The sequence below is a fragment of the Hermetia illucens genome, chromosome 2 (genome assembly GCF_905115235.1).
Source record: "Hermetia illucens chromosome 2, iHerIll2.2.curated.20191125, whole genome shotgun sequence".
In the NCBI taxonomy this organism is placed as follows: Eukaryota; Metazoa; Arthropoda; class Insecta; order Diptera; family Stratiomyidae; genus Hermetia; species Hermetia illucens.
In genome coordinates this window covers 135,994,237-136,017,524 of record NC_051850.1, presented here as the reverse complement: position 1 = coordinate 136,017,524, position 23,288 = coordinate 135,994,237, and the positions used below count along the sequence as shown (strand labels likewise).

Sequence of the window (23,288 nt, the reverse complement as noted above, 5' to 3'; positions counted from 1 at the left end):
GAAAACGCCTCTCTTGCAGTTTTTCCACGATCGGTGCAAACCCATATCGATCGCGGATATTCTCATTTCAGACGTAATCAAAACGTGTCACGCCACCAGTGCAATGCAACATCTTCGTCCCCATTACCGCAAGACGCCCTTCATTGTCCTTTATAGTCGGCCAACACTCAGAACTATAGAGAGTGGCAGACGGACGAGATTGCAGTAAATTTTAGATTTGGGATGTGCGCTGACACGTTGACCACAAAGAACACCAGTTGGGGAATGCCACTTCATCCAACAATTTCATTACGCAGTTCTCCATTGGCTGATAGCGTTGACGCGAGATATTTAAATCGCTGAGTTCTGGCAATGGCAGTAACCTGCCCTTCGAGATACTTAAATCGCTGAGTTCTGGCAATGGCAGTAACCTGCCCAGAACTGAACGATTTCAATATCTCATGTCAATGCTATAAGCCAATGGAGAACTACGTTATGCTCCTCACATAGGGAAACACAAAACCTTTTATACCTGAAGCGTCAAGCTTCCGGTTTCCCGACTTTTTCAAAACTCAATAGAAACTATTGTATGCATCGGAAAATATTTATTTATTTTTTATAATGTAGGTACATGTCTAAAGGTTTTATTTACATTGTTCTGAAGATCAAATCTGTTAGGTGACGTCCCCCATTCTCCATACATTGCGTAAACCGATTTCTGGCGTTTGTCATGACTCTTGTTAGCATAGCAGGTGTTATGTTGGCAATTTCTTCTTGGATGTTGGTCTTCAAATCTTGTAGGGTTCTTGGACGGTTCACATAAACACGGAATTTCAAAAAACCCCATAGAAAAAAATCACAAGGGGACAGATCGGGAGAGCGTGCCGGCCATTCCAAATCACCTCTAATTGAGATAAGGTGCTCTGGAAAGTGTTCCCTCAAAACAGCCATCGATGCTCTTGAAGTGTATGCTGCTGTACCGTCTTGTTGTAACCAAGTGTCCCCCCAATCCAAATTTTCTAGCCGTGGGAAAAAAAAATTTTGTAGCATGTTTACATACCGGTCCGAATTCACTGTCACTGTAACCTCAATTTCCTCAAGAAACCAGGGACCAATAATTCCAGCTGAGGAAATTGCACACCACACTGTGACTTTGGGTGAATGCAAAGGCTTTTGATGCAATTCTCGAGGGTTGGTGTCAGCCCAGTAGCGCATGTTTTCTTTGTTAACCGACCCACACAAATGAAAATGGGCTTCATCGCTAAAAAAACAATAGCACCCTCGGGAACGACATCAAGAAGAAGCTCACACGCGTTCATCCGAGAATCGAAGTCACGTTCTGAAAGTTCCTGCACTATCGCTATCTTATAGGGATGAAAATGAAGATCATCACGAAGAATTCTTCTCACAGAACGATCGGATAGTCCAAGGGCAGATGCGTGTTTGCGCGCAGAACGCCGTGGCGATTGCAACATTGACGCTCTCACTGCTTCAATGTTCTCAGGTGATCTAACGGGCCGAGGCACTCCAGTTTTTTTTTTGTCGCATTTGCAGTTTATCTGAATATAGTGACCCATGTAACAATTGATTTGCGGTCTGGGACGGGAGCCAACGGGGCTAAATAAAAGCGATTCCGAAATGCACGCTGTGTTGCAATAACCGAACATCCGCTTGAAAAGTAAACCTCAACGGCAAAGGCACGCTCCTCACTATTCCAACGCATGATGGCGACTGAACTGTGTCGAGACAAAACTTTATAGTATCCCCTCTTGAACGAGACCACTAGCGCTCCGCTAGGACATCAACTAACAGAGTGGCGCGCATTTTAAAAAAGGAAGTTATGCTGCCGCACCCTGTATAATATAAAGTTGATCCAATCTAGCATAACATACCTGTTTCGCACGCAATGTCTTATAATTTTTAGAGGTGATCGCCGATTTTCACTAATAGGGCCAATATTCAATAAAATGTTAAAATGAAACAAAGAGTGAAGTAGCGAAGTTTAAAATTAAATACGCTTCAACCGTATATTATCACCGATTTGGAGAAGGACGTGTAAACCTTTCTGAGTGTCCTTCATCATCATCATCATCAACGGCGCAACAACCGGTATCCGGTCTAGGCCTGCCTTAATAAGAAACTTCAGACACCCTGGTTTTGCGCCGAGCTCCACCAATTCGATATCCGTAAAAGCTGTCTGGCATCCTGACCTACGCCATCGCTCCATCTGGTCTGCCTCGTCTTCCTTTTCTACAATAGATAACGCCCTTATAGACTTTCCTGGCTGGATCATCCTCATCTATACGGATTGAGTGAGCCGCCCTTCGTAATCTATTGAGCCGAATTTTATCCACAACCAGACAGTTGTTGTATCGCTTATAGATTTCGTCGTTATGTAGGCTACGGAATCGTCCATCCTCATGTATGGGCCCAAAAATTCTTTGGAGGATTCTCCTCTCAAATGCGGCCAAGAGTTCGCAATTCTTCTTGCCAAGAACCAAAGTCTCCGAGGAATACATGAGGACTGGCAAGATCATTGCACAGTAAGATTGTACAGTAAGAGTTTTGACCCTGTGCTGAGACGTTTCGAGTGAAACAGTTGTTGTAAGCTGAAATAGGCTCTGTTGGCTGACAACAACCGTGTGCGGATTCCATCGTCATAGCTGTTATCGGTTGTGGTTATCGACACTAGCATCAACGCTAGATAGGAGAAATTTTCAACGGTCTCAAAGTTGTAGTCTCCTATCTTCATTCTTTTTGTTTGACCAGTGCGATTCGATATTGTTCGTTCTTTTGGTTTTCACCACCATGTACTTCGTCTTGCCTCCATTAATGTGCAGCCCAAGATCTCGTACCATCTGCTCAATCTGGATGAAGGTAGACTGTACATCTCAGGTTGTGCTTCCCATGATGTCGATATCGTCAGCATAGGGCAGTAGTTGGGTGGACTTGAAGAGGATGGTGCCTCTCGCATTTACATCCGCATCGCGAATCACCAGGTTCAAGAGGACGCATGATAAGGCACCCCCCTTGTCGTAGACCGTTGTTGATTTGGAATGGTCTCGAGAGTGATCCTGCTGCTTTTATTTGGCCTTGCACATTGAACAGGGTCAACCTAGTCAGTCTTACCAATTTCGTTTGGATACCGAATTATCTCATGGCCGTGTACAGTTTTACCCTGGCTATGCTATCATAGGCGGCTTTAAAGTCGATGAACAGATGGTGCTACTGATGTCCATATTGCAACAGTTTTTCTATGGCTTCCCACAGAGAGAAAATCTGATCTGCTGCTGATTTTCCTGGAGTGAAGCCTCTTTGGTATGGGCCAATGATGTTCTGAGCGTATGGGGCTATCAGGCCTAGCAAGATAGAAAAAAATATCTTATAGATGGTACTCAGCAACGTAAAACCTCTATAATTGCTACACTGTGTGTTATCCCCCTTTTTATGTATGAAACAGATAATGCCTCGTTGCCAGTCTTCAGGCATTGATTCGCTGTCCCATACTCTGAACATTAGTTGATGAACCACTTGGTGTAATTAGTCGCCTCCATATTTATCCAATTCGGCTGCAATTCCATCGGCTCCTTCCGACTTATGGTTTTAAAGCCGATGAATTGAACGAACTGTTTCCTCTATGCTTGGTGGTGGCAGTATTTGTCCACCGTCTTCAGTTGGCGGGACCTCCAACTCGCCGATATTTTGGTTGTTAAGCAGTTCATCAAGATACTCAACCCCTCGCTCCAATATGCCCATTCTATCGGAAATCAGATTTCCCTCTTTGTCTAGGCAGGATAAACATCGAGGTGTATAATGCTTCATCTTGCTGACTTGTTGGTAAAGCTCGCGCCTGGTGCGGTTGCTTCCTGTACTTTTCGAGTTCATAGACTTGTTGGTTTTCCCAGGCTTCCTTTTTCCGTCTGTGAGAGTTCGTGGCAAGTCTCTGCGCGTGCCCGCGTTCTTTGAGAATGGAACATTACTCGGTATGCAGCATTGTTCCGTTCCATTGCTAGCTTACATCCATCGTCAAACCAGCCGTTCCGACTCCTTTTGCGGTTGGGGTGAAGTATGTTTGTGGCCGTATCAATGATAACGTTCTTCAGCGCCCTTCTTTACGGCGGAAAACTTTCCTGTATTCAAGGCCATTTCTAGTTTTTACATGTCGTTTAGACCACGGTTTTAGCGGACATCACACAGAGCTCCGGGTGAGGATAGTCAAATGTTTTTTTCCTTCTTATCTCCTCTTCCTGAGCCCCGCAAGGCTCATACATAAGGGACATCCTCCAATATAATGGCCTGAGGATTTGAAGGAAAGGCGGGGGAAATGTCGGTCGCGACTGTGATCCGTCGTGAATTCTCACGGCTCCACGCGCGCGGTCCAGTCGTTTTTCTTATTTTGTTTTCAGGTTTAGCTTGCGTGTGTTTGTTTCATTAGGTGCACGCAATCCCCATGTTTAAGTAGTTTTCAGGATCCGGTGCGCATCGGCATACGTGATTTTTTTTTAAATAATACGTGAGGGATCAAACTGCTCAACGGACCCTCCCCTCCACATTCCTCAGCCTGCCTAGCACAGAGGCGCGCAAGCACCTGTCGACGGAGCACTTTGCCGAAGCTTCAAAATTTGAAAGCATACGGGTGGACCTTCAGGATCAATTTCGCTATTTTTTAGGTTTTGGGATAGCTCTTCCCTCTTGGTCTTCTCCAGTCACTCAGATGGTCTTTTGACCATCGACAATCCCATTGAGTCATCACACCGCCTTTGCAACCAACAGGGGTTCAAGAATGGCCACTGGAAAAGGGAAATCAAATCTCGATTGAAAGGAAAATATTGCCCAAAATGCCAGCGCCAACAACGGAGTTGACATCCAATTGAAAAGAATGTGATTGTTCGACCAGAGTTGGGCCAGGAAAGTTAAAAAAAGGCAGACAATGAGGATTCAGTCATTATCGCCCCTAGCATTCGTAGTTTACCATGCGCAGATACAGTAAGTAAAGTGAAAGCTAATGCTTATCTTAAAGAGTCGGATGCTGTCAGGAGGATCTGGAGGAACGAAAAAGGACATTTAAAACTGCAGTTGACACGTCACGCCGCGTTTAAAAATGTCGACTAATCCTTTAACATACACATATCCGGTGTTCCTATTAAATATTAATTTTACCATTTTGAATGTAGCAAATATACTGTGTACAATGTTAAAATCAACTTACTTGGCAGTTGTCATCTTGTTCTCCAGCCGCTCCTGCACAAATCTGGGAAGAAGTTTCTTTTAGGGAAGGATGAAGAAAAGCGCACATTTCAAAGTTGAGTGGCTTCACGTTAATATATTTTAAATTATATTGGTCCATCTCATCCTTGAATGAAAAAAAACATGAATATTAAGAATTGTGAGGATAAAGCTATCAAATCGGTTGCACTTTTCTCTTTTTTCCCCACGCAGCAGTCTGACATTGTGTGGCTTTTTCTGGTCTATGGGTTGCAAGTGGGATAGGGTACACACGTGCTGTTTTCACAAATGGTTTTTCCAACTGAAATCCAAAAACAGTGCATGTGTTAGTATCTTGGTTTTCACTTCGGCTAAAGTTTGACATGTCAGTACCTTGAACCTCGGCTGAAGTTAAGAGTACGTTTCTGAACATGTGCACAAGGTAAATTTAGTGTAAATACTTTGTATCAAATAAAATTTGGTCACGAAAAGAAAACATTAATGAGTTGACTCGAAGTATCAGTGATGTAGTTAACCTTTTATCTTACCTCTTGGGCTTTAACCCGTACACTCTGAAAACTCTAGTAGCCAACCCAACACGAATCCGGTTATGTAAAGCTGCCGAAGTCGTGCTCTTATAAGAGTCGATCCCTGATAGGATATTGACTAGGAGATTCCTTCATTATGTCTGCTCAAAGGAGCGCAGGGCGTTGGAACCCCAAATTCAATATGGCACATGTCCTTCCTGGCTCCTCCAATCTGGCTGTCGTCCAGTAGGGAGGAACCTTTTTTTCAGCGCATGGGAGATCAAATTCGAACAATTCGTTCTGAGCACTAGACCTTTGCCTTTGGTGCAAAGGAAGCAATTGGCCACATCCCAAAAGGACGTTACAAGACCTGGTTTACTGTAAAAACCTGAGGCGGTGTTACTCCGTTAGCAGGGTGAAGTGCTCCAAGTGCAGCCTCGCATATACCACAAGTACGACCCGTCTGGATAGCTACTTCTAGTTGTTTGTAAATTCTGGAATCTAGGTTTTCCCCCATGCATGGAATAAAGTGATGATCGTTAAGGCTCCGGCGAAGCGCAGCCGCCTTGAAGGAGTATTTGAGGTTTACCTCATGTCGTGACGATAAAAAGTGAAATAATCATAGAGGACATCGGAAAATACCCCAAACACTTGATTGACAGGAAGCAGTGTGGTATGCAATTTCAGTCCTCCTCAACCGACTACATTAATACCCATCGTATCATGGTGGAGTAATGTACGGAGTTTAGATCCCAGCTCTTGCTGCTTTCCATCGATTTCTTCAGAGTTCCAAATTAATTTCTTTTATCGTCAGGCTTTGACAATACGGAAACTATAACATATTCCCTCCGAAAGGATTTTCGTTAACAAAAGAAAGTCAACCCTTAACATACTAAGATAGGTTCCTAAGTGAGCAGTATAGAGCAGTATATGGTATAAGGCGCTGGACACTAGGAACACGAAAAGAATGGTGAGAGGGTTGTTTCTTTGATGAACAATTTCAGAAACAGGAAACGGATTTGATATATACGCCAAAATTCGTAATTTGCTCTTCGGGTCGTGATAGGCAATTTAACCCAGTGCGCGATTTTTTTTGGCATTACGAGTTGCCGCAGAGCATATCAGATGAGTTCGCATGGCGCATGGTCGCCTTCTGTAGATCCAGAAATGTCATATAGAGAGGTCAATGCTTTCCACGTGTTTCTCCATGAGTAACCACGCAGCGTGTATTGCGTCAGTAGTTCTGCAGTTCTTGATAAACCTGTTGTAATTCACGGTTGTCTGAACAACGTCGCGAATTCGGTTGTCAAGAATGCTGTATTTTTCCCCGATTTCATTCGTTTGATTTCAATGGCACTAACAGTTACGTCCATATGGTTGCTCGCAAATACCCATGGCTTTGGCCTAACCCCCACGGTCTTCTTAAAACACAGATTGATTTCGTGGCCGCAGAGTGGCGATATGACAAGCCTAACGGTAACAGTTTGTACCGTGTGCAGGTTGAGCATTCATATTGGTTTATGCAATACTTACCTAAAACCTCTATCGAATTAAGGAGTATAGCACCCGATTTGCGCAACGTAACTCGCGCCCCCCGAAGGGGTCTGTCCGCGAAGTGGACATATCCACAACCCCCATAAAAGTTCCACTAGAAGGCCAAATGCAATTAACCTGACCGAGAACACATGCATCAGGAATACTGTGGAGACATATGAACTCAGAGGGGTATCCCGGTTCCCATGGTACCAGATAACCTCGTAAGGCTTTGTGGACGGAGCTACTTGAGATAAGCCCCCGTGCAGATTTAGGGCTGATCGTCCAAGGTCTTGGAGCATTCGCCTACTGCATCAGCATGTCAATGTGAGCATTTCCCGGTGTTACCACTTGGGGGTCCTCCTTGGGCAGTTGGAGTTGATTTAGCCGACAGGGCTGCTGTTCTTCGCTAGCTCTGAGAATCAATGGTGCTAACAGGGGAAATTGCACCAAATGTCGGCAGTGCTTGTGCAAGTGGAGAATGAACAAAAAGCGCTCTATCCTTAGCGGCTTGTCGATCGGTAAGCAAAGTTCTTACCGTTAAAGCAAGAGAAGCAACAAGACAGGATTACTGACGTTGACTTTTGATTATTCGATACAGATCTCTTCCGTCGTCCAATTAACGGCGGATACTGAGAAGCGATGATCTCATAGGGAAAGATTTTGCAGTCACTGAGGGTGGTAAAATGTCGGCGTCCACTTTCTTTCATGATTCCCGCAACAACATCTAATAAGATGAGACAATCGTTTAATAAACTATGCATTGACAAGTACAAGGTCCGCATAATTGAGTATACACTCGCCAACCTCATTGGTCCAAAAGTCCTTCTCCCCCATGGCACTTGCTGCCATCTGCCTTTCACCCACATGGCCGTTAAGGTTGACCGCAATGAAGATATAGTTGTCGGTAGGCACGTTGCACGTCTTTTTGTATCGAGGAGTTACCAGAAGGCATCCTTCTGGGCATCAGGTCGACCTGTCTGTGGTGCGTATATGGTGAAGAAAGGAATTGACGATCAGCTGCTATAATAATGAGCTTCATCAATATGTCATCACATCGCAACGTTTTTAATGGCGTCACGGAAACTCTCTGAGATGGCAATGCTGACACCATAGAGAAATTTATAGTTATTTTTATCGCATAAGCCCTCAATGTTCCAGCTGTTGACACCACACCATCGATTTTTTTGTAGTGCACAAATATCAAGGCGCCTCTTTTGAAGGGGTCTTGCTAATTACTCCGTCTTTCCAGAAAGATTTAGCTTGTATTTGTTTGGCACGGACTAACTTACTTACGTCCTCATGTTATCTATGCGTCAAGAGCGTTTATTCATTTCTGGAAAGGACCAGGGCCCGTGAACTGAGGTGAACACCCTTACATTTCTCCGATGTTTTGAATTCAATCCTTCTATTTTTATTTTTAATGACATTGAGGGGATTTTTTTGGAGCGGTCGCAAATCTTCCGATCGTCTTTTGAGGAACGTTAACCGTGGACTCCACGTTGACGAGCAGTGAAAAGAGGTATGTGAAGAGGGAGAAGGAACACTTCACGACGGTTCTTAACCGTCTGCCACCTGGTGAATCCGTGACGTTTCCCGAAGAATGTAAGAAGAGGATGATTATTTGCATTTCAGGGAAGGACACCCGTCTTCGGTTCGAAAATTGGTGGGTTATCTACATGTCATCGCAAAGATAATACATACAATAATCCTTGAACGCATCAAGCAACATCTCGAAAACAAGTTGATTTCCAGCCTACAGATCATTTTGAAAGTGCGTGGAGTTTAGATGTTCGTTTCAACTGTTCTTCATCATTTCGAGAAATCTTTCCACAGTGTGAACAGAAGTGCATTTGGCGTTCTCTAAGCAGGTGAAGCATTTCGGAGAAACTAATAGTTATTATTTTTTTAGGATATGCGGGATCCTAAGTCCACATCCACATGATGGTGGACCGGACCAAATGTGGAGCAACTTACTCCCACGTTTTTTGGTCCATAAATCCCATAAACCCCCTAATGACTAATGGTTTCGTCCAGGGCAGAGGCAACTCTTCGTGTTTTTGCGATGATATAAGGGAGCGTTTTCCATCTGTTGCCACTTTCGGTCACGCTGCTCCCAGGGCAGAGGTGAGGCAACATCTAAACAGTTGCCTCTGCCCTGGACGAAACCGTTAGTCATTCTTGGCTTTTTGATTTTTTAATATAATAGTTATTGTCAAAGCGGCATATAATGGCGAGAAATCTTGTATGCTACATCGAGGTAAAATCTCGAAACAATTTGAGATGGAAACCAGAGTGCGCCATGTTTGCATCTGCCATCGATATGATTTCTTCTTGTTATCGGTTAGGTTCTCTAACATGCCCTGGTTGAGAGTACATGGATGACTTCAACATATAGACTATAGGTTCTTCGCTCAGACAAATCGATGAAGCTAATGGCATCTGTTTGCTCTCTCATCGGGTGATGGGCCTTGGCGAAATGGCTTTGCATTTGACAATAGTGGCAAGCTGAGCGGGACTGAAGATAAACACCAACAAACCCAAGGTTTTCCGTCCGACGGGTGAACGTACCCTCTCTATCTTTAGTAATGGGTAGAGTACGGAATACGATGAAAGTGTATACCGTCGGCGGCATCGAACTGGTTGTTGCTCGCCGCATCTAAAATCTAAAAATGTATTTAACTCAACACCAGGATCATCTGTGCCAATAGTCTTTTTGTGTTGCTACACAACAGTAGCACAGGGAAAGGAATTGCCACTATTATCAAAAGGTTTCAAGCTTTCGTCAACACAGGCTTGTCATCGCGGTCTCTTGGCCCGATATTAACTAAAAACTGGTCGGCGCATAGTCCAGTTTCCCGTGCGTGAGTTGATAAGAAGGCGGAATTTACAATGGATTAGTCACGAACTAAGCCATTTAAATATCTCTGGTCAATGCTATCAGCCAACGATGATCAACTGCGTAATGAAATTACATTACGCATTACTGCAACCTGGATGAAGTGGCGTTCCAAACCTGGCTTACTTTGGTATCGACGTCTCAATTCTAAAATTTTCCGTAGATTCATCCGCTTTGTCAGTTCGTATGCTTTGGGTGTTGGCCGACTACAAAAGACAATGAACGACGAATCGCGGTAATGAAGCCGAAGATGTTGCGTTTGACCAGTCGCGTAATATGCTATGATTATTTCCGAAATGAAAATACCTGAGATATGGGGTTGCACTGATCGTAGAAAAAGTGCAGGAGAGGCGTCTTCGTTAGTACGGCCGCGTAATTAGGGTCAATGGGAATTCACTTGCTGATGAGAAACGACCAAAAGTCTGCCGAAATAAAGATAGCGATGCTATGCACAGTTGCCGATGCTATGCACAGTTGCCGATGCTATGAAGGCAAGACAAAATACATGGTGGCAACGTCAGCACCGAAGACGAATCAACCAACAACATCAAACCGCACTGGTCAAACACAAGCACGAACAAGAATAAGGATAGGGGAATACAACTTTGAGACCGTTGACAATTTCTCCTATCTAGGGTCGAAAATCACAACCGATAACAACTACGATGATGAAATCCGCGCACGGTTGTTGTCAGCCAACAGAGCCTACTTCAGCTTACAAAGACTGTTCCGCTCGAAACGTCTCACCATAGGGTCAAAGCTCTTACTGTACAAGACTATGATCTTGCCAGTCCTCATGTATTCCTCGGAAACTTGGGTTCTTAGCAAGAAAAATTGCGAACTCTTGGCCGCGTTCGAGAGAAGAATCCTCCGAAGAATTTTTGGCCCCCTACATGAGGATGGACGATTCCGTAGCCTACACAATGACGAAATCTATGAGCGATACCATGACCGTCCGGTTGTGGATAAAATCCGGCTCAATAGGTTACGGTGGGCGGGTCACTTAATCCGTATGGATGAAGATGATCCCACCCGGAAAGTCTATAATGGCAATATCTATAGTAGGAAAAGAAAACGAGGCAGACCCTGCCTAAGATGGAGCGATGGCGTGGGCCAGGACGCCAGACAGCTTTTAGGGATATCGAATTGGTGGACCTCGGCGCAAAACCGGGATGTCTGGAGTTCCTTATTAAAGCAGGAGTTAACAAATAACTGTTAACAAATGGGTTAACAAATGAAACGATATTTGTTTTATACTTTTTTATTCATTCACGAGGGCCAGAGTGCTTACGCTCTGGTAGTACTCGAGGAACTGCTGATCTCCGTTTTCTACACCTCCTTAAATACTATGTCTTATTTACTAATGAGTCGACAGGGAAATATACAACACATATTTCCTTGTGACCCATGGTTCTTATCTTTAACACAGGGAAACTATACAAAACATGTTTCCCTATGACCTGTGATCTTAATTACTATATGGGTTCAGACTTTTATTACCCATGGTGATAATGTTCCTGGAAGGTCGGGGAATTATTTATCTAATGGGATATTATTCCAGGAAGGTCGGGGATTTATTTATCTAATGGGATGTTATTCCAGGAAGGACTACAGACATTGTTATCTATTGAATTGCAGATGTTGGCATCTGCTTCATCGACTATGACTACTCCCCCTCTTAAGCAGATTCGTCCCGAATCTGTTGCAAGTTGCTATTGATGGTTTTCAGGATGAGCTGCATTCTCTCGTCGTTGTTGAATTGGACTGGGGGTATGATGACCTCATGATTCTCGCGGCGCTTGTACCTGCAGTAGCACACTGATCCCGTCATTGTCAACATTGTAAATCCGAAAATAGCAGCTGCAAGCCAGTTACTTGTTTTTTTGCTTCAAACTGGTCTGTCATTTGATCGATCTTTTGCAAATTCTTTAGGTTGAAAACGCTCGGTGTCTGTGGTTCCATTGTCGGCTTCCTGGATGTTACTGGATATAGCGTGCCATTTATGTGTACGTCATTCGAGTGAATAAGGAGGAAAGTTCCGTTAGTAGCCATCTCGCTATCGTTCTCGATGATCCTTGCATTGTTGTCGTTGATGAGTATTGTATTCTCGTCGATTTGTACAATGAAATGTGGTGGGCTGTCGTGGTGTTGCACGTGGCTGTGGCGTTACTGAAAATCTGCATTAAACAGTGGTCGAAGGGATACTTCTGCCAGATAGATAAACTTAAGGCTTCTTTGCAATTTCTTAATGCTTGGTTTCCTGACTCACACGTAGAGATATGCTCATGAAGCAGATTTAAAATAGTATTATTATGAACTACGGGAGAAACTTTTACTAATGGACAGATTTCCTCAATTTTTGGAATTTTAATTAAATATTTTAATATGCTTTCGTCGGCATAGACTTTAACTTGTGAGGCTGTCATTAAATCATTTAGACTAATAGTAACGTTTGAATTAATCAAATCTCTTATGTCATAATTTGCTAAAATAATAGGATTTACAATGTTTAAGCGTGCAAAAGTAACCGAGTAGACGACATTATCTAATAGACCTATTGCTCTTTCATTTCTTATTGAGATTAGTTGAAATAGGCTGGATCTTGCAGAATTTTCCACCCTAATGGAATTACGTTGAATCGTATTAATTTGAGTGGTTAATTCGTTAATTTTTGCAGTGAGTTCTGTATTGGTCTCAATTTGTTGAATTTCCGCTATAAGCAATCTAGATTGTTTTTCTTGAAGTATTGTCCAGTCACTATGATCAGGGGTGCCAGTAATAAATTTCAATGCAGAGCCTATGAAATCAATTGATCTTTTTTGTTTGTGGAATCGCAAGGAGTTTAGTAATTTCGTAATTTCGTTAAAATCAGCTTCAAGAGATGCTTTTTCTTCTTTAACTTTAAATAGCTTTTCAAAGTTCTGAATATTTTCTGCGATTACTTCGAATTCGGTTAGATTCACGGTGTGTATTAAATAAATAAATTCTTGGTAAATCGTGACGTTTCCGGAAAGGTATATACATAGCCGTTGAGAAGTCCAATAGTCGTGCGTTGGTTGTGGTGAAGAATAGTAATTCGAAAAGATTTTTATCGAATATTATCTTTGTGAATCTTTTTGCCATCAACTAATACAGTTGTCCCTAAATCTTCTTGAACAATCTTCTTTACGTATCTCCTAGTCAGTTTTGTTCCTCGCCGTTTGTCTATTCTAACAAATATTTCTTGACCGGCGTGGAATTCACGGGATACCCGTTTCTTATTCTGCATTTGACATTGTTTCTCTTGAGCTTTCTGGAGGAGATATCTTACTTCCTTAATTTCCTTTTCAGGTAGGGAAAATAAGACGTCTACAGGTCTTCTTTTAGTTACGGAGTGAATTGAACTATTATATTTGATGGCGGCTGTTAATATTATTTCCTCAGTGTCATCGGTGTGGTTCTCCATATTCAAAGTTCTCGAAATTTCAGCAAGTGTTGAATGGAATCTCTCTATTTGACCATTACTTACGCTATGCATTGCAGGTACGGTATAGTGAGATAAGTTGAACTTGTTTTTAATCAGAGATTCGATAGTTTGAGAACAGAATGAAGGTTCATTGTCAGTAACCAGTATTCTTGGTTTCCTAAAAAATCCAATAATCTTGAGTAGAACATTCTTTATATCGACTATGCATCGAGAGGATATACGTTCTACAATGGCAAACTTAGAGAACTTGTCGATACATGTGATAAAGTAAAGACCATTTGTGTTAAAAATATCCACGTGCAAGATCTCACCAGGGTAGTTGGGGATTGGAGTAGGAGTCAACATCTCTTTCTTTGGATGTCTTGCATACTTTCCTTGCGCACAAATAGCACATTTTCCCACGAAAGCCTTAATTTTCTGCCTAAGCTTGGGAAAGAAATAGCTATCTAAAATTTGCTGGTAGTTCTCGTTTGCTGAACGGTGTGCTCTTTCATGCTCTATAGCTATGGTTTCCACTTGATCGTTACTATTGAGAAGATCAATAACGAATTTAGTAGTGTGCCTAAATCGGACTGATGGAAATAGTTCCACTAATTCGTTTTGGATTTTTCCGAGCACATCAAGCGGACAATAAATTCCGTTCACAATATTATAATTAATTACATTTTTAAGAACCATATATAATGAATGAAAATCCTTAAATTGAATATCGTGTCGGAGATAGCCGGCGAACGGTGCTGTCGTTTTTATTTCGGTTGATTCTGCCAGTGATAAAAATATTTGGTTTCTGAAACTATTTATCGGTTTATACACGGTCCGTATGTACTGAGTAAAAGATACTTCACTGTTTGTGCAAGTTCTCCCAGTGGAATTATCGTTGCTGAGATGTTGAATGTACTGACGAGATAGAGCGTCTGCTACGACATTACTATTGGCAGGTTTGTATGGTAGAACTTCGTTTGGATCAGCAAAAACGTTAGAATTACATCTCAAGATTGATCTGAATTCCGAACGAACCTCTTCAGGAATTTTACTATAATCCATCTTCAAGGTATTTACCTGAGCACACTCCATAAAGGAAAGAGGTTCCACGCCATTTTGGTGTCTGATGCAGCTTGAACCTGTATCAACAGTGGCGCTGATTTCCTTAAGGAAGTCATAACCCAATATTCCGTCAAAGTCAACCAGGTTCGGTAGAATGAAAAATTCGGATTCCTGTCCTAGAATGTGAATGGTGCATTTTTTTGAAATTTTGGTTGACCCATTAATTGATGAAACATAAAATGGATTCTGTACCGGTCTAATAGATTTCAAAAATGAAAGTTCTTTGATGTAATTCTTTGCAGCTCCAGTATCAATAAGTACCTTCAACTTTTTTCCATTAGCTGCAGTTTTCACAATAAAAGGTAGTCGAGAGCTAGTGTTCAATAAATAAAATTGGTCAGTAACATTTGAATGTTGTTCATCATCTGAAACATTAGGATAATTCTGAGCTGACTTTGATCCGTATTTCTGTGCACTAATATAATTGGCACGTTGTGATCTTTTATGGTCTTTACCGGATTCTTTATTCTTAGGTTTGCCTTGTCGGGAAAAATTTGTCACTTGGTTTTGGTGGAACACTCTATTTGGTCCACTTGTATTAAAATTTGGTCGGTGAGTCGTCGAATACCTGTTCTGAGTTCTTTTAGAATTTGATACATTATTGAATCTCGAAAATGATGGATCTATATCCATAGGCTCGGGAGTAGGTAAAATCTGTTTCTTTGTTTGGGACTCTACCTTGTACTGTGGAAAATGTTTGCGAGGCATTGGATTGAAAGTTTTTCGTTCAGTGAATGCACTAGCAAAGGCTGACCTTTCTTGGTTCATTTCCAATTCTTGAGCCAACGCTAAAGCACTAGGAAGATCTACGGGTCTGCTGGAAAACAGTATATCGCTTAATGGGCGATTCAATCCAGATACAAATACACGCAGTGCGTCGCTCCTGTACTTTTCATTCAGCAATTGCAATGCTTCCTGGTTCTCGGAATATTGCATTAACGCTTTGTTTGTTATGAGAGTGAGCTGTTTTTCCACGGTATCGTAATACTTTACTATAGATAATTTACCCTGCCGAAGAGTTGAAAGTTCCTGCTCTAAGAGATGCAATGGTCTTTTATCACAATACGTATGGTCAAGTCTAACTAGAATAGCTTCAAAATTCAAAGGAGTGCCAAAGGAAGACAAGACAGTGTCGGCTGCTCCCGTAATTTTATTACGAAGAATTGCAATCGCTTGATAATATCGATTTGATCCAACGTATCTCTCATAAGGCTTAATAGCCGCTTTGGCCGATTGTCGCCAAGAGGGGTATTTCTCAGTTATTCCTGAAAATTCTGGCACGGTTTTTACAACGTCCAGCGAAATTTCACATGGAATAGCGTCATTAATTTGTACATCTTCGTACTTTTTTACTTCTTTAGAAGGAATAGCAGAATGAAATTGGGAAGATAATTCATTTTTTTGCGATTGGAGTGCATACTGAAGTCGCGTTTCTAAGGCGGCATCTGCTTCCGCTGAAATCTTTTGACTTTCAATGGCTAATGCATTGATTTGCCCTTGCACTTCGAATTGCATTTTAGATACAATCTCCGTAGTGATTCGGGTTATAAGGTCAGTAATGGCATCTGCGCTCAGTGACATTTTTTCGAAGTTTACGAAATTTCAAAAGAGAATAGAGAAATAAGAGCAAAGTATTATAGATAATATTAGCTACAAGGTTTTACAAAAAAAAAAATTACTTACAGGATTAACATCGACGTATTTTCACAGGTAACTATAACTAACACTTAACTGTCTCTAATTGCTCGCCAGAATGCCACTTATCACTGCTATAACACCGTGCGACTCGACGCGATTATTACATGTATTATACACTCTCTCTTATACCGGCTATAACTTTGCCGTGAAAAAATTTATCAAGGAATAGGATAGGTTCAAGCCCCACGTTGGGCGCCAGTTAACAAATAACTGTTAACAAATGGGTTAACAAATGAAACGATATTTGTTTTATACTTTTTTATTCATTCACGAGGGCCAGAGTGCTTACGCTCTGGTAGTACTCGAGGAACTGCTGATCTCCGTTTTCTACACCTCCTTAAATACTATGTCTTATTTACTAATGAGTCGACAGGGAAATATACAACACATATTTCCTTGTGACCCATGGTTCTTATCTTTAACACAGGGAAACTATACAAAACATGTTTCCCTATGACCTGTGATCTTAATTACTATATGGGTTCAGACTTTTATTACCCATGGTGATAATGTTCCTGGAAGGTCGGGGAATTATTTATCTAATGGGATATTATTCCAGGAAGGTCGGGGATTTATTTATCTAATGGGATGTTATTCCAGGAAGGACTACAGACATTGTTATCTATTGAATTGCAGATGTTGGCATCTGCTTCATCGACTATGACTCAGGCCTAGACCGGATACCGGTTGTTGCGCCGTTGATGATGATGATGATGACGCACGTGTTACGTGATCGCCTCTGTCGGGTTTGGGTGGTCAGTGGAAAATGAAGAACTCTGTCCTGCTCAACCCGCTTTCTTACTAAACAAGATGTTAGGCATTGCAAGCAAGAAAGTGCGTTCTTTCACCTTGTCGCGGCTTTCTCTAATGAGGTCATCATCGACTCTGAAAACATTCGCCACGTTTCTAGTACCTCGCGGTCTAAACAGGGAAGAATTAATTCCGAATTTTGTTTATGCCAGAAACCAGCATAGTTTCGTGTTTGGTATTCGGTAGCTTAACAACTAGAAAATTTAAAAAATATTTTTAACTAAACTTACCCTCACAAGAGCAAAGTCGTACATCATGGTTTTCACGTCGAATTTCTCGTGTATTTTTGCATCAACAGCATAGCGTAATTGTTTCGTTGATTCACCTGACGGCCATTTCAATACACCTACGAAAATTGTATGCTGAAATTCAAAGCAAAAAAATATTTTAGCTCGTATATACTTATAAATGACAAATGGGCAGCATAAGGAGCTGCGAAAGTTTGTTCACCAAACTTTCCAGTATGGTGCTCGATATTATCGCCAGTGCTGATTTAAGTTAGTCTAGCAATGTCTTGCCGTAATGAGTTCCGCCAACGTTCCAGATGAATTTTTCGAGGTGGATTTCTTCGACCTTGAGTGGAGAAAGCCGATCTTCCGCGTGCAGTCTGACAGCTGACCACAATACAAAAGTGATTGTAGTTCACAGTCGAGATGCACACTCATCATTGATTTGAGCTAGAATTCCCGGATTTCCTGGATTTACATGGGGCTTAGGAACACCTCGTCTGTGGAAAGGATCCACTTCCGAAAATTCTATACACGCACTTGGGAATTCACTTGGAGGCTTTTGCTGGGTGGTGAAGAAGTGTGCTTGGGGGAATGTTGAACTTATTGCTTATTTATACCTAGAGGGTGGTCAAAGGGTAGTATAGGTCCAAGGGCGAAACGTGGATTGGCACCCACGATGGAGCATAAAACCTGAGAAATGCCTGCTGAACCAACACCAGCAGCTTTACTACCAAACCCTATCTCCACCTCCACGTGGTGACCGCTGGGAGTTCTTTCTTTATAAAACTGCAGACGGAGAAGGATGAAGGCGAGTCTCCCGCGCCTAAAAACGGGACAAATTGTACCAACTGGTCCTCCAGGTTGGGGGTTGGGTAGGGCTGACAACCCTACACGGAAAACCGATGTTATGGAGCTACGATAGGAGCCTCGGACAGGATGGACTTTACAACGACGAACCCGACGACAACGGAATAAAAATTTCCGCATCTTCCCATGGAACGTGCGCTCCCTGTACAGAGATGAAGCTGATGAGCAGCTAGCGGATACCCTGTCCCAATATAGAGCTGATATAACAGCGTTACAAGAGATGCGATGGACAGGGACCGGTTTCCTGGAGAAGAGCCGCTACACCATATATTATAGCGGTCATCCAGTAAACCATGTGCTCGGAGTAGGTTTCTTAGTCAGCCAAAAAATGAAACCTGTTGTTATCGGCTTTGAAAACATCAGCGAACGGCTATGCACTCTGCGCTTCCGAGGAAAATTTAGAAATATAAGCCTCATTCACGTTCACGCCCCTACAGAGGAGACTGTAGAACGAACCCTCGAAGCCTGTCCCGGATATGATATTAAAATCATACTTGGGGATTTTAACTGGCAAGTAGGGAAGGAGCCCGTATTCAGGCGATATGTTGGCTTTCATAGCTTACTCGAAAAAACAAATGATAATCGACTCAGGATTATTCAATTAGAAGGGTCACATGAAATGGTTGTTGGAAGTACCTGGTTTACGCGGAAAACAGTCAAGAAACATACGTGGGCCTCTCCAGACGGGACCACTTTCAACCAAATTGACCACGTGTTGATCGAACGCCGCCACCTCTCAGCCTTGATGAATGTCAGAACATATAGGGGGGCCAATATAGACTCGGATCACTATCTCGTTGCCATGGTGCTCCAAGCTCGAATAACAATACTACCTAGAATCCCCTCTGACAATCGGGTGGAGTAACTTTGCATTCTCAAAGAACGCGGGCACGCGCAGAGACTTATCATGAACTCCGTCGAGCGGAGAAGCGACTTCACAGACGGAAAAAGGAAGCCTGGGAGAACCAACAAGTCTGTGATCTAGAAAAGTACAGGGAGCAACCGCACCAGAACCAGGCACTGAAGGCTGAAGGCTTTATACACCCCGATACTCATCCTGCCGAGACAAAGAGGGAAATTTGATTTCCGACAGAATGGTCATATTAGAGCGATGGGTTGAGTACTTTGATGAAAAACCAGGACATCGGCGAGTTGGAGGTCCCGCCAACTGAAGACGATGGACAAATACTGCCACCACCAAGGTTAGGAGAAACAGTCCGTGCAATTCATCGGCTAAAAAATCATAAGTCGCCATCAACTTCTGCTCAAACTAAGGGACAGCGAATCAATGCCTGACGATTGGCAACGAGGCATTATCTGTCTCATACATAAAAAGGGAGATATCACACAATGCAGCAATTATAGAGATATCACGTTGCTGAGTACCATCTATAAGATATTCTCCGCTATCTTGCTAGGCCGGATAGCCCCATACGCACAGAACATTATTGGCCCATACCAAAGAGGCTTCACTCCAGGCAAATCAGCAACAGATCAGATTTTCTCTGTGCGGCAAGTGATGGAATATGGACAACAGTTGCACCATCTGTTCATCGACTTCAAAGCCGCCTATGATAGTATAGCCAGGGTAAAACTGTACACGGCCATGACGAAATTAATAAGACTGACTAGGCTGACCCTGACCGATGTGCGAGGCCAGATAAAAGCAGTAGGATCACTCTCAAGACCATTCGACATCAACAACGGTCTACGACAAGGATCATGCGTCCTCCTTAACCTGGCCCTCGAGAAAGTGATGCAAGAGATACGATCCTCTTCAAGTCCACCCAACTACTGACCTATGCTGACGATATCGACATCATGGGAAGAACGACCCGAGACGTACAAACTGCCTTCATCCAGATCGAGCAAGCGGCGCGAGATCTTGGGCTGCACATCAATGAAGGCAAGACAAAATATATGGTGGCAACGTCAGCACCGAAGGCGAATCAACCAACAACATCAAACCGCACTGGTCAAACACGAACAAGAATAAGGATAGGAGAATACGACTTTGAGACCGTTGACAATTTCTCCCATCTAGGGTCGAAAATCACAACCGATAACAGCTACGATGATGAAATCCGCGCACGGTTGCTGTCAGCAGCAGAGCCTATTTCAGCTTGCAAAGTCTGTTCCGCTTGAAACGTCTCACCATAGAGTCAAAGCTCTTACTGTACAAGACAATGATCTTGCCAGTCCTCATCTATTCCTCGGAAACTTGGGTTCTTAGCAAGAAGAATTGCGAACGCTTGGCCGCGTTCGAGAGAAGAATCCTCCGAAGAATTTTTGGCCCCCTACATGAGGATGGACCATTCCGTAGCCTACACAATGACGAAATCTATGAGCGATACCATGACCGTCCGGTTGTGGATAAAATCCGGCTCAATACGTTACGGTGAGTGGGTCACTTAATCCGTATGGATGAGGACGATCCCACCCGGAAAGTCTATAATGGCAATATCTATGGTAGAAGAAGAAGACGAGGCAGACCCTGCCTAAGATGGAGCGATGGCGTAGGACGCCAGACAGCTTTTAGGGATATCGAATTGGTGGACCTCCGCGCAAAACTGGGATGTCTGCAATTCCTTATTAAGGCAAGCCTAGACCGGATACCGGTTGGTGCGCCGTTGGTGATGATGATGATGAGTCCCGCCAACATTCCGGATGAATTTTTCCAGGTGGATTTCTTCGACCTTGAGTGGAGAAAGCGGATCTTTCGCGTGCAGTCTGACAGCTGACCACAATACACAAGTGATTGTAGTTCACAGTCGAGATGCAAACACATCATTGATATCAGCTAGAATTCCCGGATTTCCTGGAGGTACATGGGGCTTAGGAACACCCATCTATGGAAAGGAGCCACTTCCGAAAATTCTATACATGCACTTGGGAATTCACCCCGATCCGAAGTGGAGGCTTTTGCTGGGTGTGCTTTGGGGACTGTTGAAGTTATTGCTCGCAGGGCGGAGTGGTATTATTGATGCCGCCTCTGGATGGATTCACATTTACATTTTATACCTAACTGCCAGGTGTGGTTATAGCTTCCTCAGTGAGTAATCTGCAAGACTACAAAGTTGCTGCACTTTCCTCACCTACCCCCTGAGACGCTGCGGTGGCGTGCAACGATTCAGACTTAAGCTACTTATCCCTCCTTCTTTGACAACCGGGCTTGAGAATAATTAGTATTATTATAATTAGGAATTGACATTTAATCTGTTATAACTAAATATTACCCTTCTTTGACTCTGTGTGCGCTTCTTGTCTGCAGGTAAACAGCAGCAGATAAAACACACGACGAAAACCCCCAGGATGATTAACACGTCTGGGGCAAGCAGCACATGGAGCTTGACCGCCATTGTAACTTTACAACTTATATCGTCGCCGTATGGATCAGATACCCGTGGGCATACTGATTAGAAACTGGAAGTAATAATGAATAGATGACGCATCGGGGAAGGGCAAATGTCCCTTAGTGCAGTTTACCATGTAATGGAACTCATTATCCTATGATTGGCAGAAAACGGTAATCACATATTAGTTAAAAACAAAGACTATCGCCCCCAATTTCAGTTGATATTATGAGACTAAGTGATATTACACCATTCCGAAGGCTTTACATTCAAATTGAGGTGGCAATTTATACTTTGGCAGCGTAGTGACCAACTGTAAAATTTTGCAAGATGTAAACTATACTCACATGATAGTCAAAGCGGACACTATGGGCAAAGCAACTCGCGGTTGATAACACATATTGCAAGTTGACCAGTACTCCACCACAATGGTATGCACCTACCTAATGTAAAGGAGAGGTTATGGGTCGTTTTGTCATCGTTAGAAAGAAAATAGGCGCAAATAGTTTTAGTCTACGAGCTTACCATGGATGGAAACTGGCCCAGCCTAGCATACCACCCAGAACAGTTGCCTATAGGGGTTTTGGCTTGAATTTCGAGCAGTGCAAATAACATGGGAGCAAAACATCTTAAAAATATCATTATTTTAATTTTTCCTAGAGCCAAAATAAAATAATTTAAAATAAATTGATAAAATCCAAATTGGGTGTAATAAGTTAAAATTTGACATTGAATTTCTGTAAGGAATTCCCAAGTCAACTAGATTTTCTTAGAAAATATGGAGCAAATAGCCACTAACACCGCATGGGCTATTAAGCTAATCTTCACTCAAAGAAAGGAAACTACATTACCTGTTATTTCTCCAGCCTACATACATTGGGATGAACATTTTATTGGACGTAAAAAGGATATTCGATTATTGACCGCGAATCGAGTGCAAATATTCTGTAGAGCCACTGTAACGAAACAAGTCGGAATACCGGAAGTTGGTGCTTTGGCTATAAAGGTTTGTGTTCATCTTATATGAGAAACTTTCTGCGAAAATTTTTCTATTCTTATATGGCTAAAAACCCAAAATATTGTTTCATATTTTTTTCAGACTACAAGATATTAGTGCATATTACAGACACAGGCGTTATGGTCATTCTTCTTTCTTTCTTTTTTTTCAACCTTTTTCCCGTTCAGAAGTGGGTTCGGCTCGTTGTGATCGGTTGCACCATTTGGCGCTATCAAATGCCTGATCTGGATGCAATCTCGAGGCTTTTAAATACCCATCCAGCGTATCAAGTCACCGTTACTTCGGCCTGTCTTTTGGTCGTTTACCATCAACTTCGATGTTCTGACCAATCTTGGCAAGTGAATTCTCGTTAGAACAAAATGCATGACCATACTATCGAAGCCGACTCTCTTGCAATTTTTCCTCATTTCGGATTCGATCAAAACATGTCACCCCACTAGTCCAACACAACATCTTTATCCCTATTACCGCAAGCACCGTTCATTATTTTTTATAGTCGGCCAACACTCAGAACTATAGAGCGCGACAGGATGGACGACATTGCGGTAAATTTTAGATTCGAGATGTTCGTTAATACGCCGATCATAAAGAACACCAGT

The 23,288-nt window shown here is 42.6% G+C and overlaps 1 protein-coding gene across 1 annotated transcript in view; it reads right to left on the bottom strand.

The window, feature by feature from the left end:
* The window catches only part of LOC119649868 (trypsin alpha-3-like), a 30,092-nt gene extending 7,977 nt beyond the window's left edge, over positions 1-22,115 (bottom strand). Inside the window, exons 1-5 of the mRNA XM_038052239.1 lie at positions 22,019-22,115; positions 21,555-21,825; positions 17,452-17,583; positions 5,396-5,506; positions 5,189-5,332 (exon numbers count right to left, since the gene is read on the bottom strand). Coding sequence (XP_037908167.1) covers positions 5,189-5,332; positions 5,396-5,506; positions 17,452-17,583; positions 21,555-21,677 — 510 coding nt within the window. The 5' untranslated portion in view covers positions 21,678-21,825; positions 22,019-22,115. The remainder of the gene's footprint in view (positions 1-5,188; positions 5,333-5,395; positions 5,507-17,451; positions 17,584-21,554; positions 21,826-22,018) is intronic.
* Between the last annotated feature and the right edge of the window lie 1,173 nt (positions 22,116-23,288).